Raw genomic sequence first — 15466 nt, forward strand, 5'->3', positions numbered from 1 at the left:
GTCTCCATTGTTTTCATTACCATTACCTGATTTATGAGTATCTCCGCTAATCTAGGTATTTGAATGAGATTCTGAACACCAGTGTCATCAGTGAATCAGACGGTAGGAGTGTCCTAACTACTGTCGCTAGCAAACCCGCCGGGAGAGAACTGGCATGGAACTTCTACACGTCTAACTTGGAGTACTTCATTAAGACGTAAGTTTGAATCTCAGGGTGAAAATTCCAGTTAGAACCAGTTTCAACTGGTGTTAACTGATCCCAACTGGTACAGTTGAACTGGGAATTGGTAACTGGATTGAACTGGTTCCTGTTGACGGCACAATAATTGGCAGTTGGCAACTACATGTACTACCAGTCGAACCAAACATGTACTGGTTGAACACCAACTAATTTCCAGTCGAAAATAGTTGAAACTAGTTCAACAAATATTCATTTTGGTTTTACCCATGTTCACAGATATATGTTAGCACTGTAGACCTTCTCCGAGTTCTGTGAAAAAAAATCACAGTCATTTATAACTCAGGTGGGATTCAAACCAATGACCTTTGCAATTCTAGAGCATTGTCATAATATACGTAGAGCAAGGTCATATACCAACTAGACTGAAGTAATTTATTTTTTTGAAACTGTTGAACTGGTTTCAACTGGAATTTTCCCCTGGGAATGATTGACCCTTTGCACGACGCAGAACGCACTTCCCTGCACCTTGTTCACTGTTTTTGAAGTCACATTTTATGTACAGTTTTTATTCTCAATATGACGCACAGGGTATGTAAGTAAACTGATGTTAATCTGGGAGCGGGGGCAACCTTTATTTATTAAGTGGGAAAACATTCATCTTGATTGTATTTTTGTACACTATTTTGAGAAACACCGTTTTTGAGAAAGAGGTCATTTCTCACTTGAATAAAATACTTTAGACCTGAAGCCTTTTACCTGTATGAGGGTGTTTTTCCTTTCAGAACTCGATGACTAATTTAGCTATTTTTTTGTACAGCTTTGTTATATTACGCATATGATTGGATACATGTATGTCACCAACCGAGTGAGAATAACGGTCTTTGACAATAGCCAGAGATGTCCATTGCATTTTGTGAAATGTTTTAATAGCTATGTAGAAGTTGCAGATCTGCTAAAGGATTGCGAAATCTCCCTGATTCTGGAATTCTTTTCCATTTTTGCCTTAAAAAATGTCTTTTTCGCTCAAAAGTCGGAAGGATCGGTCGGTCCCTTTTGTTCTTTTTTTTTTTAAAGAGGAATATGACGGAGGAGGAAAAAACACCATGGTTACAAATATATGTTTTCAAAAATTGTAATGTTCTCAAACTATTACACATTCATATGGCAAATACAAGTAATATAAACCTACAACAGATCTGTTGATTTAATGATAAACAATATATTAGCAACAGAAAAATGAAAGCATGTGAGGTTTCTTTCTGAACAGAATAAATACTACAATGATAAGTAGTAGGCCTATTCCGGTATCACCCAAGCTTTCTTTAAAGCCATTGAACACTTTCGGAACAGAAAACAAATTATAAAAGTTGACAAACTTACAAATAACTTACAGGGTTTACAGAAGGTAAAGGTGAAAGACTTCTCTTGAAATATTATTCCAAGTTGCGTTTGAAATCTTCGTCAGATCAGTCCAATTGTAGTATTATCTTTGGACTTTGTCCCTTGTCTTGTGGAAGAAATAATTTATTTATCACGCTTTAAAGTCTAACGTTTGAGCAGAGTATATAGTTAGCAAATTACAATACTGGTTTTCAATTGTGGGGGGTTTAATTTTGAAATTGTTGGTTGGTGAAATTGCATGATTCTTTCCATGAAAGCTTCGAAAAAGGACAGTGCTGGAGGAAGAAAGAGTAAAGAATGCTCAAGATCACCATTTTGTCGATGCTGTTGTTTGTTTTAAAACTGACTACTGCTTTTCTCCCATGCGTGTTTTTCCCGAAGAGTCCTTTCTTTGTGCGTGGCATTTCTTTGCTGGTCCTCCCGAGTTGCTTGATTTTCACAATTCACTTGATATTTATTTTTCATGTCGACATTGACAATTAAGCATAAACGATTATACAGTTGAATACAAATAACAATGAGTATAGTAATGAAAGAAGGGTGCCACATAATTTAACAGTAACAACATGTATGGAGTATCAAAGAGAGTCAAAGATTTAGTGTAATTAACGTGCTAACCAACTGCTTTTGTACATAGGCCTATATCCCTAAGACAGACAAGGACTTGGACACGGCAAGGACCAAATAAAACCAATGACACTGTACCAGACTACCAATATAAATAATTACAAAAAAAAAAAAATTAAAAAAAAAAAAAAGCATGCGGCCTAAAAAAAAGGATGAGGTAGCGGACGATCAACTGGTATTTTTTTCGTTTGGCCTTACGGCTGGCTAACCTACATGTATTACTTAATGCAATCCTCGTCCTTCGAACTCACAACAAAATAACTGCTCACAATGACCCCCCTGTTCGTGTATTTAATAGAATTTCTTTGACAACTCTCTTGGATTGAAACGTCCACACTAGACGGATTGATTGTTCACAATCCCCAGGTACCTCTTTCTATAGCCGTATTGGTGGTGTCAGTAAAGGTAGCCCTATCCTCTTTTTTGACCTCGCGTATCGATATAGGGATTTTGACGAATGAAACAAAAACTATCTGCGGTACATATTGTGTATTAATTTGCATTGGTTTCTTTATTTAATTAAAGGACCACGATGCGTTGGATCGGTCGAGTTGGTCTTTGAAAAGCGTTTGTAACTGTTGTAAAATGCATATGGGTAGAAAGATGTTGTTTAAGTAGAATACAATGATCCCCACAAATATGCCTTGAAATTGCACGGTTTTTTTTTACCTCGTCGACTAACACGGTCGGCTATTTATGGGAGTCACTATAAATGGCCGACTGTATTAGTTCGCAAAGTAAAAGGAAAACCACCAATTTCGAGGCAAATTTGTGTGGATCATTGGATTCCACTTTTAAAATTACTTTCCAACCATAAACGCATTTTATAACAAACGGTTACAAACGCTTTTTATAAACCAACTCGTCCGATCCAAGGCAACGTGTTCCTTTAAATGAATTATAATCATTTCCAATTTCTTGCGAGCTTTTTTTCTGTCACTTTGGGTGTAGACAAACAGTCCGATACATGTTTTGCCCTTTTAGTGCGTCATCAGACAATGTTCTACTCTTGTCCGATTCCCTACGATGCCTAAGTTGAAAACTTGGCTCTGTGGTATGTTTCAGTTGTAAAGTTTGTATTTCCTTCGTAAATATTTTGTATGTATGTTTGTAAATATCTGTATGTGGGTGGCCTATGTAATATAAATGAAAGAAATGACATTTACATTGTAATTTGTTGTAGTAATTGGCGGAAATATTTTAAAGTTGGAAATTTTCTCAGTGTTACGTAAAAGTGTTACGTAAAAGGTCAGCCACTTTGAAAGTGACTTCTTGTCACTATTGGCTTTCCCTGCCAGGGTTCTTGTCTCTTGTTTTGTCTCTGGTGTTTTGTGTTCCACCCCCACTGGAGGTGTTTCCTACACAATCCGTATATTTGCCCACGACCAGGCCTGGTTTCTCAGTAATTTGCTTGTGTTTTTTGCTGTTCTCTTTTTATAACCATTGTAAATCTTTGATGTGCAATTTTTTGATACATGTTTGTGTTTTTTATGTTTGCTGGCAAATAAAATGAAAAATGAAATGAAAATGTTTTATTTCATTGCGCGTTTTCCGTTTTTTTTTTTCCTTTTTCGGTAGCAAATAAGTTTTTTTATAATTTGAATCAATAATTAAGTTAAATTTTAGTTTTTTAAAAAAGTACATTTTTAGAGGGGGATTTAAAAGATGATATTTTTGATACTGTACAACTTGACCCTCTGGAAGTGAGGCAAACATGACAAGGTACGAAACAAGTTGTGCGACGTGTCTTTAAGAAGGTACGAATAGTCCAGCAGCCCATTTCACGAAACTTTACGCAACTGCGTATGTCCACTTGCGCAACGTTTATGGCGACGTTTCGCAAGTGAACTTCAAGGAACACAATGCCTTGGATCGGTTGAGTTGTTTTTTGACAAGCGTCCTGGAACCGTTTGTTATAAAATCGATATGGTTAGAAAGATTTTAAAGGTTAGAAAGTAGAATAAAATGATCTACACAAATATGCCTCGAAATTACGTGGTTTTCGTTTTACCTCGTCGACAAACACGGTCGGCTATTTATGGGAGTTAAAACTCCAATAAATGGCCGACCGTGTTAGTTCGCGCCGTAAAATGAAAACCTTGTAATTTTGAGTGATACTTGTGTAATCAATATATTCCACTTTTAAAATATCTTTCTAACCATATGCATTTCATAACAAACGGTTTCAAACGCTTTTCATAGACCAACTCGTCCGATCCAAGGCAACGTGTTCACAGAGGAACAATTAGTCCATGGCACGACGTGTCTAGAGTAGGTCGAAGTGGTAGGGAACTCACATGTTGAATGCACGTGTTTAATCCTCTGGTCCGACCTCTACAAATGTATTTTAGTTGGACGTTCATCATAAAGTATGGTTGAACGCATTTCTGCTTGGTTCATTGCCTCACAATCTTCGTTCCTGCTATTATCTTTTACAAATTTGTTTGAGGGTGAATAGTAGAATACAGTGTTTAGCCCACCGAAAGTATGCTGATTGTAAACTCACTGTTTGGTACGAAAAGGACATTGAGCAGTGGGATGGTATTGCTCCATGAGGGGAGTGAACAACATCGACGGAAACTACACGACACATTTTTTGCTTTATTTTTCCGAAAATGTCACCGATTTTAAGATGTATTTGGTCGACACTGGTGATAGGACTATTCTATTGTATAACGTAAGATCTGTTTCTTCTTTGTTATGAATTTGTTCTGTAATTGTAAAATGACACGGATTTCAGGATTCGAAAAATTACCCGGATCTTGATCTTCATCTTGATAATCCTACCACCACTGTTTATGAAATATAATATCGCATCTGATTTGACTCAAAATGAGATATTCCTATTGGTAAAAATTGTTGGAAAATTGGTGTCAGTCAGAAACGGAAAGTTTTCCTTTTTTGTTCGTTTCGATATTTTGGGGGAATTTTTTGTCAAAATGCTATGACATGAAGACGCTTTTTTTTTACCATCCGTGCGCGATTATGTAAATTTTGTTTTCTGTAAACCTCCGCTTTTGTTTTCTTCTGAAACGGATTTGTTCACGTTTAACCGATTGTTGCCAGAAACTGTCTCCTGTCTGTTAAAAAGTTTTCCATGATTCCCCTCAAAGTCGAAAAAAATCCGTGATTTTTACCTTATACATTTTGTATATTTAATTCATCATTTTTTAAAACATAGTTTTAAGCAACATTTTATTGGATTACTACGAAATTTTATTTGTTTTTTTAAAGATGCAAGTACCGAGGGTTTCGCTACTGTTTGTATGACGCAAAACACCATGTCCACAGATTTACGTGACACTGGTTTGTGAATATAATGATGGTAGAAAGCTTCCCATAAAATATTAATTGCTGATGAAGTGCTTTAGTTTTTGAAAAAAACATTGCTCTGTGATCTTAACTTTTTTTTCTCTCTCTCAAAAACGTGCATAAACTTGATCTACACACAAGTCAAGGTAGGCATATCAAAACTCTTTAATATGTATATCAAATACTGTGGCCGTTATGTATTCTCCATAGCTGTATAGGCGCAGCTTTTTCCTTCCTCCAAAAATAAACAAAGTACCTTGATTTCTGGCAGTAATATACTCTGACAGACTGAAATATTTCAGCCTTGAATGTTAAGTCCTAAATCGCCATATTAAGAAAAAAAGGAAAGAAAAAAAAAACTACCATGGATTTACAATTTGTGTCTTTGTGTCTTTGGTCGGAAAAGACAATAATTTTTTTTTTTTTTTTTTTTTTTTTGGGGGGGCCTTATTATGTTAAAGCAATCTCGCACAACATCGTTAAACAGTATTGTCCAAAGGCCAACATGTATCACAACTTATATTTAAAATAACGAACCTGTTACAGTTTAGGCTCAACCACCCTTGTTTCCGCACGTTTCGCGATGTCATGACATGTGTTTTTTGAATTGTTTTAATGTTTTCTCAAGAGAAGTCATTCACCATTACCTTCTGTAAACCCTGGAATGTATTTTTAAATGTGTCAACTTTTAATGTTTGTTCTGTTCCGAAAGTCTCCAATGGCTTTAACTGAGCAATTAAGGTATATCTTACTTGATTAAATAATCACTTATCGCCAATATAAAAAAAAAAACGGGGGAAAAAAGCATGGGTTTCAAAACTTTTGGGTCCATCCGAAAAAGTGCAGGATATTATTTTGTTAGGTCTTATGATGAATGTAGTTCTAAATATCTCTAGATATTTTGTGCAAGTAAGCACTTTAATTTGACATAACTGCAACTTTGTTGTTCTTTTCATGGTTTTGTTACGCTTCATCATCACTTTTTATTATATCTCACAATTTGTATGACTGTTTACTTTGTTAAGTGTTTAGCTAAGTCTTTTTAATTTGTCACTGCTTTGATGAATAATTTTTTGTTATATAAATATAACACAAGCACTTCCTCCCGCCCCTTCCTTTGGCCCCTAGTTCTGCTGCCCTTGTATTAGGCTTGCATTCTAGGTAACCTTTTGGTTTCATTAATGTTTGTTTGTGTTTCAGATATGGCAACAGTGTTTCCCAGTATTCAAGCATCATATCGGGTGTCACATCCGATTTTAACACACAAGAAAAATTAGAAGAGGTAAGTTCAAATAACTTTCAAACGCCTGGGGTTTGGGGATTGTGCCATAATAATAACATTATAATGATAATACTAATGATAGTTTGGGGGTTGAACAAAAAAATTTACTAGAGTGGGATTCCAACCAACGACCCACCAATTAATGTGCCAGCACTCTACCAACTGGTCTGTCAGCCATATGTTGGCGTTGTCCCTATTTTTTCAATATTTTTGTTCGGGGTGCCAGTCAGAAGCCACACAAACATGAACTGCCTTGTAGCCAGAAATCACACCAATTATAATAATAATAAAGCACATTTATATCGCCTTATCCATTCAAAAATGCTCCAAGATGCTTGACAATATTGTAAAAAGGAATATTAAACCACAAAAAGTAAAATCATGAAAAGATAATAAAAAAGATCCCCAAAATGTGATAATTAAAACAATCACCCGTGGGTACTGCAACGATGCTGTAGAGTTGAAACCAACAGTTCCGTTCAGAACCACCCTCAACTCACTTAGAGATATTAATGACAGGGTGTTACTATAAACCTTTATTTATGGACGTTAAATTTGCATCACAGGATTTGTTATTTTTTTCCTTTTTTTGAATTGTATATAAACATATGCTTTACACATGTTAGACTCAAATATTTGTATTGACATTATTTCTTTCTTCCAGCAATATACTTTTAAATATATCTTCTTTTTTTTAACTGTTATTTTCTTGTAAACAATCAACTATATCTCAGAACACGTTTACACCTCATTAAGGAATCTTTGATCAAGTTCCATGCTTCTCCTCATTGAACCCAAGTCTCGACACTCCTGATGGGGTGACAGTTATTTTTCATCAGCTGTGCCACACATTTATTTTGGAGCTCTTTACCACTTAGATCTTAGATCTTAGATCTTGTCTTTGTACCAGAAAAAAAATCAAATCTCTTCCCAAAACGTATCTTATGTCACAGGTTTTCAAGGATTAATTTGGTTGTGTCTCTATGATTATTATCATTATTATTCTTGTTTTAATTTTTTTTAATTGTCTTTGAGCTATTTGTTTTCCTTTTTTATCAGCCCAGTTCTTTTTAAAGTTTTTATTATTTTTTTAAAATTCTTTTAAGAACTGCATGGATTTTATAGCTGGCTTTTCTATCCACAATGTGTCCCTTACATTACGAATATTTTTGTTTGTTGTTTTGATTGTTTGTAATACTTGCCCATCACCTATTGTGTGTTTAAACTGTTTAAAGCCAGTGGACAATATTGGTAATTGTCAAAGACCAGTCCTCCCACTTGCTGTATCTCAACATATGCATAAAATAACAAACCTTTGAAAATTTGAGCTTGATTGGTTTTCGGAGTTGCGAGACAACTATGAAAGAAAAAAACACCCTTGTCAAACAAAGTTGTGTGCTTTGAGATGCTTGATTTCTGGATCTCAAATTCTAAACTTGAGGTCTTGATAATTTCATGGAAATTACTTCTTTCTCCAAAACTACTCCACATCAGAGGGAGCCGTTTCTCACAATGTTTTAAAGTACCAACCTGTCCCCATTACTTGTTACCAAATAAGGTTTTATGCTGATAATTACTTTGAGTAATTACCAATAGTGTCCACTGCCTTTAAGTGCTGGTTGATTGTTTGTTGTTTTGATTGTTAGTAATTCTTGCAAATAACCTGTTTTGCTAAAACTGTTTAACTCTTTAGCTCCTTTTAAAGAAATTGTTATAATGTACAGTTCTACTGTAGTGCAATTGGACCATATCGGTTGTCATACTGTTCATTATGAAGTAAACCAGATATATTATTATTATGAAGTTTTTATTATTATTATTTAATTATTATTATTAATAGGTGGAGCAGTTTTTTAAGGACCACCCAGACCAAGACACATGGAAGACAGCATTTGAAGATGCAGTGGCTATGATTCGGGCTAAAATCCGATGGATGGACCGAAACTTTGACGAGGTCTTGGAGTGGCTAGTGAATGCTGGGTAAAAACCATGGTTTATTGCAAATAAATAAGTATTACTTATTACCTGGCCATTCTTTGATGCTTGTTTGCAAATTGAAACTTGCAAAAGTTAAACAATCTCTCTCTCTACATTTCTGTATTTATTCATTTAAAACGATATTTAACGAGGGTGCTATCCAGCACAGGTGATCATTTTGGGCATTCACATTATATAAAAATACATTTAAGATAAATCAACACAAACAGTGACAAGACTTGGGGAAAAAAAAACAGTAAAAAAGGAACAAGGTAATAAAAAAAGACAAATGGACAAATTAAAACACCACAACAGCTAACTTTACAAAAAGATGGAGATTAAAAATGTGAATCAAAAGAAGTGAGTGTCCCCATCCCCCCAAGAATGCAGATCATATTAACATGCCAACAGCCTGGGCGGTCAAGTTCTCTGGGGTTTTTCTGGGGGTTTTCCCTCCATTATCATAAAACTGAAACTTCCTTCCTTGTCTTCTCTCCGCTGGGTTCTTGGCTAGTACAGTGATTAAGTTCCTATTTTTGAAACAAAATGAATGAAATGAAATGAGCAGACATAAGTTTGACTTGGATGGGTAATCAGTGAATTGGGAAAGAGCAGTTTTCATTAGAAAATATAATTGCTGTTGCAAACTGCTAACCAAATAGTTCGCTTTTCTGAGAGTCCTTTGCGTCACAACCAGAATTAATGAAATGAAGTATATTTTTACACCAATGCAGAAGTGACCCCTGGGAGAATCTGCGCATTCCGAGTACCGTCTCTCCCATCTCTTACGACCTCAATGTCAGAACCGATCTCACAAACTTCATCTTCAACGGTTCGGTCCGCATCCTTGTGGAGTGCTTTGAGAAGACGGATGTCATCATCCTTCACAGCAAGAAGCTGAACATCACGGAGGGCGCCACCACGCTGATGCGTGAAGACGGAGGGATGGTGCCTGATTTTAAGAAGGAACCGTGGCTGTACGAGAAGAACGAAATGCTGGTGATCGAGTTGAATTCTATGCTAGATGTCGGAGCTAAATACTACTTGTACATCGAGTTTGCTGGACCTCTACTCAACGACAGGCAGGGTTACTACAGGAGTGTCTACACAACAATGTCTGGAGAAACAAGGTGATTGTTTGGCGCAGAAACAAGCTATATCTAGCCCTAATATTGATGGTCTTTCTATTCAGTCAATTTTTTTTTTTTATCCCAAAATTAATCAACCCTTTAACAGATTTTTTTCGTATGGATATGTCAGTCTTCTAAGTTCTTCCTTGCTATGCATTACATAATATCTGACATTATTTTATCAATCATTGAACCTAGGTATTTGGCCAGCACTTTCTTTGACCCTCTGGACGCCCGTAAAGCCTTCCCTTGTTTCGACGAACCGGCCATGAAAGCAACATTCACCATCACCTTGGAGCATGAGCCAAAATACCACGCCCTCTTCAACTCGCCAAAGAGTGGAGACGATGAAGTACTCAGTGACGGGTGGATCAAAGCAACGTTTTCAGAAACTGTTAAGATGTCGACCTATCTCGTGTGCTATGTCGTCAGTGATTTCAAGGCTAAATTCACAACCACCCAACAGGGTATTACGGTAAGTGATTTAAAGACAATTTAGCCTTATACATGAACATTGAATGAAGGCCTCTTCAGATTGGGTCTGTGGCGTCTTTCCTTGCCTACATGTATTACGTTGGTGACCCGGGGTCACATCCCAGACTGGAACCTCACATGTGGATTGAGTTTTCAGTTCTAACCAAGGCACCAATTTCATGGCTCTGCTTTCCGTTACTAAAGAATCACCACTTACGGCAGCAGGAAATCCAGTGCTTGGCTAAAGTCGGGTATATTTTGAAGGTTTGCTGGTAATTTTTTATTGTGCTCATGAATGTTTACTCTGCATTCTTTTCTTTCACAGCTAGTGCAGTCCTTTTTCATTAAATTTGTCTTCATTTCAGTTTGGTGTTTGGGCTCAAGAAGATTTCATCAACCAGACTGACTATGCATTGGAGAAGGGAGCGGCCCTCTTGGATTTCTTTGATGAGTTATATGGGATGGAATTCAAATATCCAATGGCTAAAATGGGTAGGTTTCTTTCTGTGTTGTTTGTATGAAAAACAAATGCAATATGGTTTTGGTGCAAGTGTGTTACGGCAAAGCAGCCTAGTTGGAGGAGGGGTGGACCTGGGGGTTAGGGGAGCAGGTTTGTTTTTTTGGGGTAGGGACGGCCACATTGCGATCATTCAATACATTTTGTTTCACAAACACACAAACATGCATTTTCATCTTTTTCTCTCTTTTTATTTTTGTGAGTACTATTGTGATGTTTTTCATGGTTAAGCTGAACACTTGTAGGGGGGTCCCCAGGCCCCCCCCCATGACTACCCGACTGCCTGTGAAGGTTCGTGCCAAATCTGTATCACGAAACAAATATTAATTTCTCTCGTTACGCAGACATGATTGCTCTGCCGGACTTCACTGCGGGTGCCATGGAAAACTGGGGCCTTGTTACGTACCGAGAAAACGCCTTGTTGTACGAGGACGGGGTGTCGTCTGAGAGTCAGAAACAACGAGTCTGTACGATTGTCTCTCACGAGTTAGCACATCAGGTGAGTGGAGCTTAAAGGGTTTGGGTACTTTTTGTATGATACAAAACACAAATGTCCACAGATTTACATTAACCTCTTTCATTGCCCACTTTTGTTAACTTTGGCCCAGTCTTTCCCACCAAACAAATTTGTATCTAGCTGAATTGTGTTGCCTTGTGGTACATCTTAAAGTCAAAAAGTGCTTGAGTGATAAACAATGAATTGTACATTTATGTTAAATGACTCTTAAACTTGACTTGTCTTGGTACTTGTTGAGTGCCTAAAAATATTGTACATGTGTGATAGTAGCGCTTTCAAAATACATCGAAAGGATTGTACATGTAGGACCTTGTCACTGAAAAAGTAAGGCCTTGTCTGAAACGACGACTTCGGCTACAGCTACGTCTAGATCAGCGCATCTGTCAGTGTTGAAGAATAGGCAGACGCGCGCGATCCCGCCGTAGCTGTAGCCGAAGTCGCCGTTTCGGACACTGCCTTAATTGTGATTATAGTATTTGTTACACTTTTGAGTTTGTTGTAACTATCAATCAAACATGTTTTTGCTGAATTTATAACTAAGCCTAGAGCATTCATTGCATATATTAATCCATTCCTTAATCTTTCCATGCAGTGGTTCGGTAATCTAGTCACGATGGATTGGTGGGACTACCTTTGGTTGAATGAAGGATTTGCAAGCTACGTGGAGTACGTCGGTACAGTGGAAGTAGAACCGGACTGGGGAATGGTAAAAAAAAATCTCCTTATAAATTTATTTGTTCAACGGTATATTTCAAGTCTATGAATAGTAGGTATTGCGCGTAAAATAACAATAATAATAATAGTGCATATCTCCAGTAGGTCCCTATGGGCTTTAAAAAGATACAGAAATGTGTTGGAAAAAAGGCAGAAAAACTCGGGTTTTAAGTCAGTAGTTTCAGCCTGTTTGACAGTTTGAGGTAAACTGTTTTAAAGATGTGCAGCAGCACTCTGGAAGGAGCAAGAACCATAGTTCCATGTAGGAATTCTCCTTTGAGGGAGTGTTGCCGCTGAAAAGAGTCAGATTGATCTCCAAACCGGCTCCTTTGTTCATCATTTTTTGGAAATTACCTTTTGCTTTATGATAATGTGGAAATAAATGAACCTGAAACCTTGGAATAATGTTATGTTCGCTGTGTTCTAGGCAACTCCCTCACTGCCTCACTCTGTCAAATGACATTTTTTGTAGATCTTCCAAGACGGAACTGAATTCTCATTTGTTTTGCCAGTTGATTGAACTAAAATTTTGAACAATAATTAAGCTTGAATTAGGTTTTTGGCTCCAAATTGTTATTGTGTGGGCATCTTTTTGAAGTTTCTGCCTGAAAAGCTTTCTTTCCCTGTTTCATCCAGCACAATACCTGCACAATGGTTTAAAAAAAAGTTGTACTTTCTTAATTTAAACAGTGGGACAAATTTTTGATCAATGATATGCAACGAGCAATGGCCTCAGATTCTCTCGTCACGTCCAGACCAGTCGTTGCCAAGTCATTGACCGTCTCAGAAGTCAACGCCATGTTTGACAGAATCACGTACAATAAGGGTTCGTCCGTTCTACGTATGATGCAGCAATTCTTAGGTGAACCAACATTCTTGAAAGGGCTTAAGGTAAGCATGAAAACATTGATATTCAGAAGTACCCCCAGACAGTTAAGGAAGTCTAATTGGTTGGAAGGTGGTTTATTTACCATATTTGTATAATAAAGACTGATAAGTTTTAACAACTAAAGACATTTGCTTCCACCCAACAGAAAGAATAATCTTAGAAATACTCACAAACTCTGCCCAATCAGGTGCAGATCTAACCGGTACAAAAACAGCCCAATTCATTCCTTCCCTAACCGCCCTTCTCAACAGTTGAATTTTTAACTTCTTGGTTTTTTTGTGGAGCTGGAATCCAAGTTGTATTTTTTTGCCAATAATTATTGTACATAATCTTTTTAACAATTTTTCTGTAAACACTTCCCATTTTAATGTTTTTATAATGTTTATTCTTGTTGTGTATCTTTTAAACTCAATTCAGCCCTCGGGCTGTGATGTTTGAATTTTTAATAAACCAATAATAAATAAATAAAAAATAAATAAAGGCAAAGCTGAAGTTGTATAAGCAGGGCCCAATTACATGGCTCTTCTCTCACCAAAATCTGCGCTTACAATCCCCATTCTCTGCTTACCATGCAAGCACCTAATCACTGAGCTAGCTGTTTGATTAGAGAATTAATGCCTTGAAATGTGGAGTACATATACGCAAAAAATCCCTACTAATAGCCCCTGAAATATGCTTGATGTCAGCACAGAATTCCCTGCTTCTGTAAGCGCTGATTCTTTGCTTACGGTAAGCAGTCAGCCATGAAATTATTGCCTAGCAGCAGCAGTTTGTGCGGTATGAAGAAGAAATGATAATAGAAAGCAAAAAAAAAATTAAATTACCTTTTTTTTTTTTTTTTTTCCCCAGTACTATTTGGCAGAGCAGCAATACAGCAGTGCAACAAATAGCGACCTTTGGTATAACCTTGATAAGGTAAGAAAATGTACTGTAACTGTTTTTTTAATTGCTGTTCGTTTGAACAAAGAAACATTGACTAGAGTGTGACTTGAACCTGTGATGATGTCCGGATTAAAGGAACACGTTGCCTTGGATCGGTCGAGTTGGTCTTTGTTAAGCGTTCAAATGCATTGGTTAGAAAGCTATCAAATGCATTGGTTAGAAAGATGTAAAAGTAGAATACAATGGTTTACATAAATATGCCTCGAAATTGCGTGGTTTTCTTTTTACCTTGTCGACTAACACGGTCCGCCATTTATGGGACTCCCATAAAATGGCCGATCGTGTTAGTTAGCGACGTAAAAGGAAAACCGTGCATTTTTTAGTGATATTTGAGTGGATCATTATATTCTACTTTTAAAACATCTTTCTAACCATATGCATTTCATAACAAACGGTTCCAAATGCTTTTTATAGACCAACTCGTCCGATCCAAGGCAACGTGTTCATTTAATGCTCTGGCACTCCACAACTGAGCTTTTTAACCCTAATGTTGGCGTTTCCCTCAACATCCTTGATCGGGGGTGCCAGCAGCAGTCGGAAGCCATTCAGCCTGTAACTGCTGCACAGCCAGGGATCACACCAAAGTTTATGATACAACCTGGAAAGCATCAGCCTGACAGTTCAGAACTAAGTAGTTTCCTGTATGCCAAAATATACTCAGCAGCTGTAGAATAAATACAAACGGCAAGACAAGTTCTCAAGAACAAATCTACACAGCGAAGTAGATGTATAAAACACAAAACTCCTTCAGGGAAAAATGAAAAGTCATTGATGGGGGGAGAGAAGTTTTCAGAGTGCAGCACAGAGGCTTTGGAACACCCTACCTGAAACTGTGAAACTTTCAAACTCACTTGGCATAATGTTCCAAATGATTATATTCAAGAACAGTTTAAAAACTCCTCTACATAAAGAAGCATTTTGTTAAGTCTTTTTTCTAACTATGTGTTGCTACTTTCATTGCGTGTTTGTTGTTTTTTGTAGAGCAACGCCATGAGTGCCGCTTGCGGCGTATACTGACGCTTTAAAAGTTTCCATTATTATTATTAGTATTACGGTGTTATCACAAACTGAATATACATTGATACCTCACCATGCAATGCCTCAACACCCAAACGTGTGAGTTCAGAGCTGAATTTTTGTCATTGTAGGCCGGAGCATTTTGTTACCATAAATTTTTCCAATTGATGATCTTTTCTTTCAGGCCATCAAAGAAGATGGTATTGATCTTGGAGAAGACATCCACATTGGGGACATCATGAGCCCATGGACACTTCAAATGGGCTTCCCCGTAGTGACAGTCACCAGAAAATACGGTGACGATGACACAATGACGATGACAGCGTCTCAAAAGAGATTCCTGACTGACCCAACGTCAGATCCAACATCTCCATTCCCAGACTTAGGGTGAGTTTAAGAGTCCAGCACACTAGTTGTTGATAAATATTTATTGCTAATGAAACCCAGGATGCCTCAAGTGAAATTCTACTTCTACTTCATTACTCG

General features: G+C 37.1%; 1 protein-coding gene across 1 annotated transcript in view; it reads left to right on the plus strand.

Annotated features, from left to right (window-relative positions):
- The window catches only part of LOC139946714 (uncharacterized), a 66501-nt gene that overhangs the window by 41600 nt on the left and 9435 nt on the right, over positions 1 to 15466 (plus strand). Inside the window, exons 36-46 of the mRNA XM_071944366.1 lie at positions 56 to 196; positions 6722 to 6803; positions 8644 to 8783; positions 9515 to 9910; positions 10109 to 10385; positions 10750 to 10876; positions 11246 to 11400; positions 12011 to 12124; positions 12823 to 13023; positions 13871 to 13936; positions 15165 to 15367. Coding sequence (XP_071800467.1) covers positions 56 to 196; positions 6722 to 6803; positions 8644 to 8783; positions 9515 to 9910; positions 10109 to 10385; positions 10750 to 10876; positions 11246 to 11400; positions 12011 to 12124; positions 12823 to 13023; positions 13871 to 13936; positions 15165 to 15367 — 1902 coding nt within the window. The remainder of the gene's footprint in view (positions 1 to 55; positions 197 to 6721; positions 6804 to 8643; positions 8784 to 9514; positions 9911 to 10108; positions 10386 to 10749; positions 10877 to 11245; positions 11401 to 12010; positions 12125 to 12822; positions 13024 to 13870; positions 13937 to 15164; positions 15368 to 15466) is intronic.

The sequence above is a fragment of the Asterias amurensis genome, chromosome 14 (genome assembly GCF_032118995.1).
Source record: "Asterias amurensis chromosome 14, ASM3211899v1".
Classification (NCBI taxonomy): Eukaryota; Metazoa; Echinodermata; class Asteroidea; order Forcipulatida; family Asteriidae; genus Asterias; species Asterias amurensis.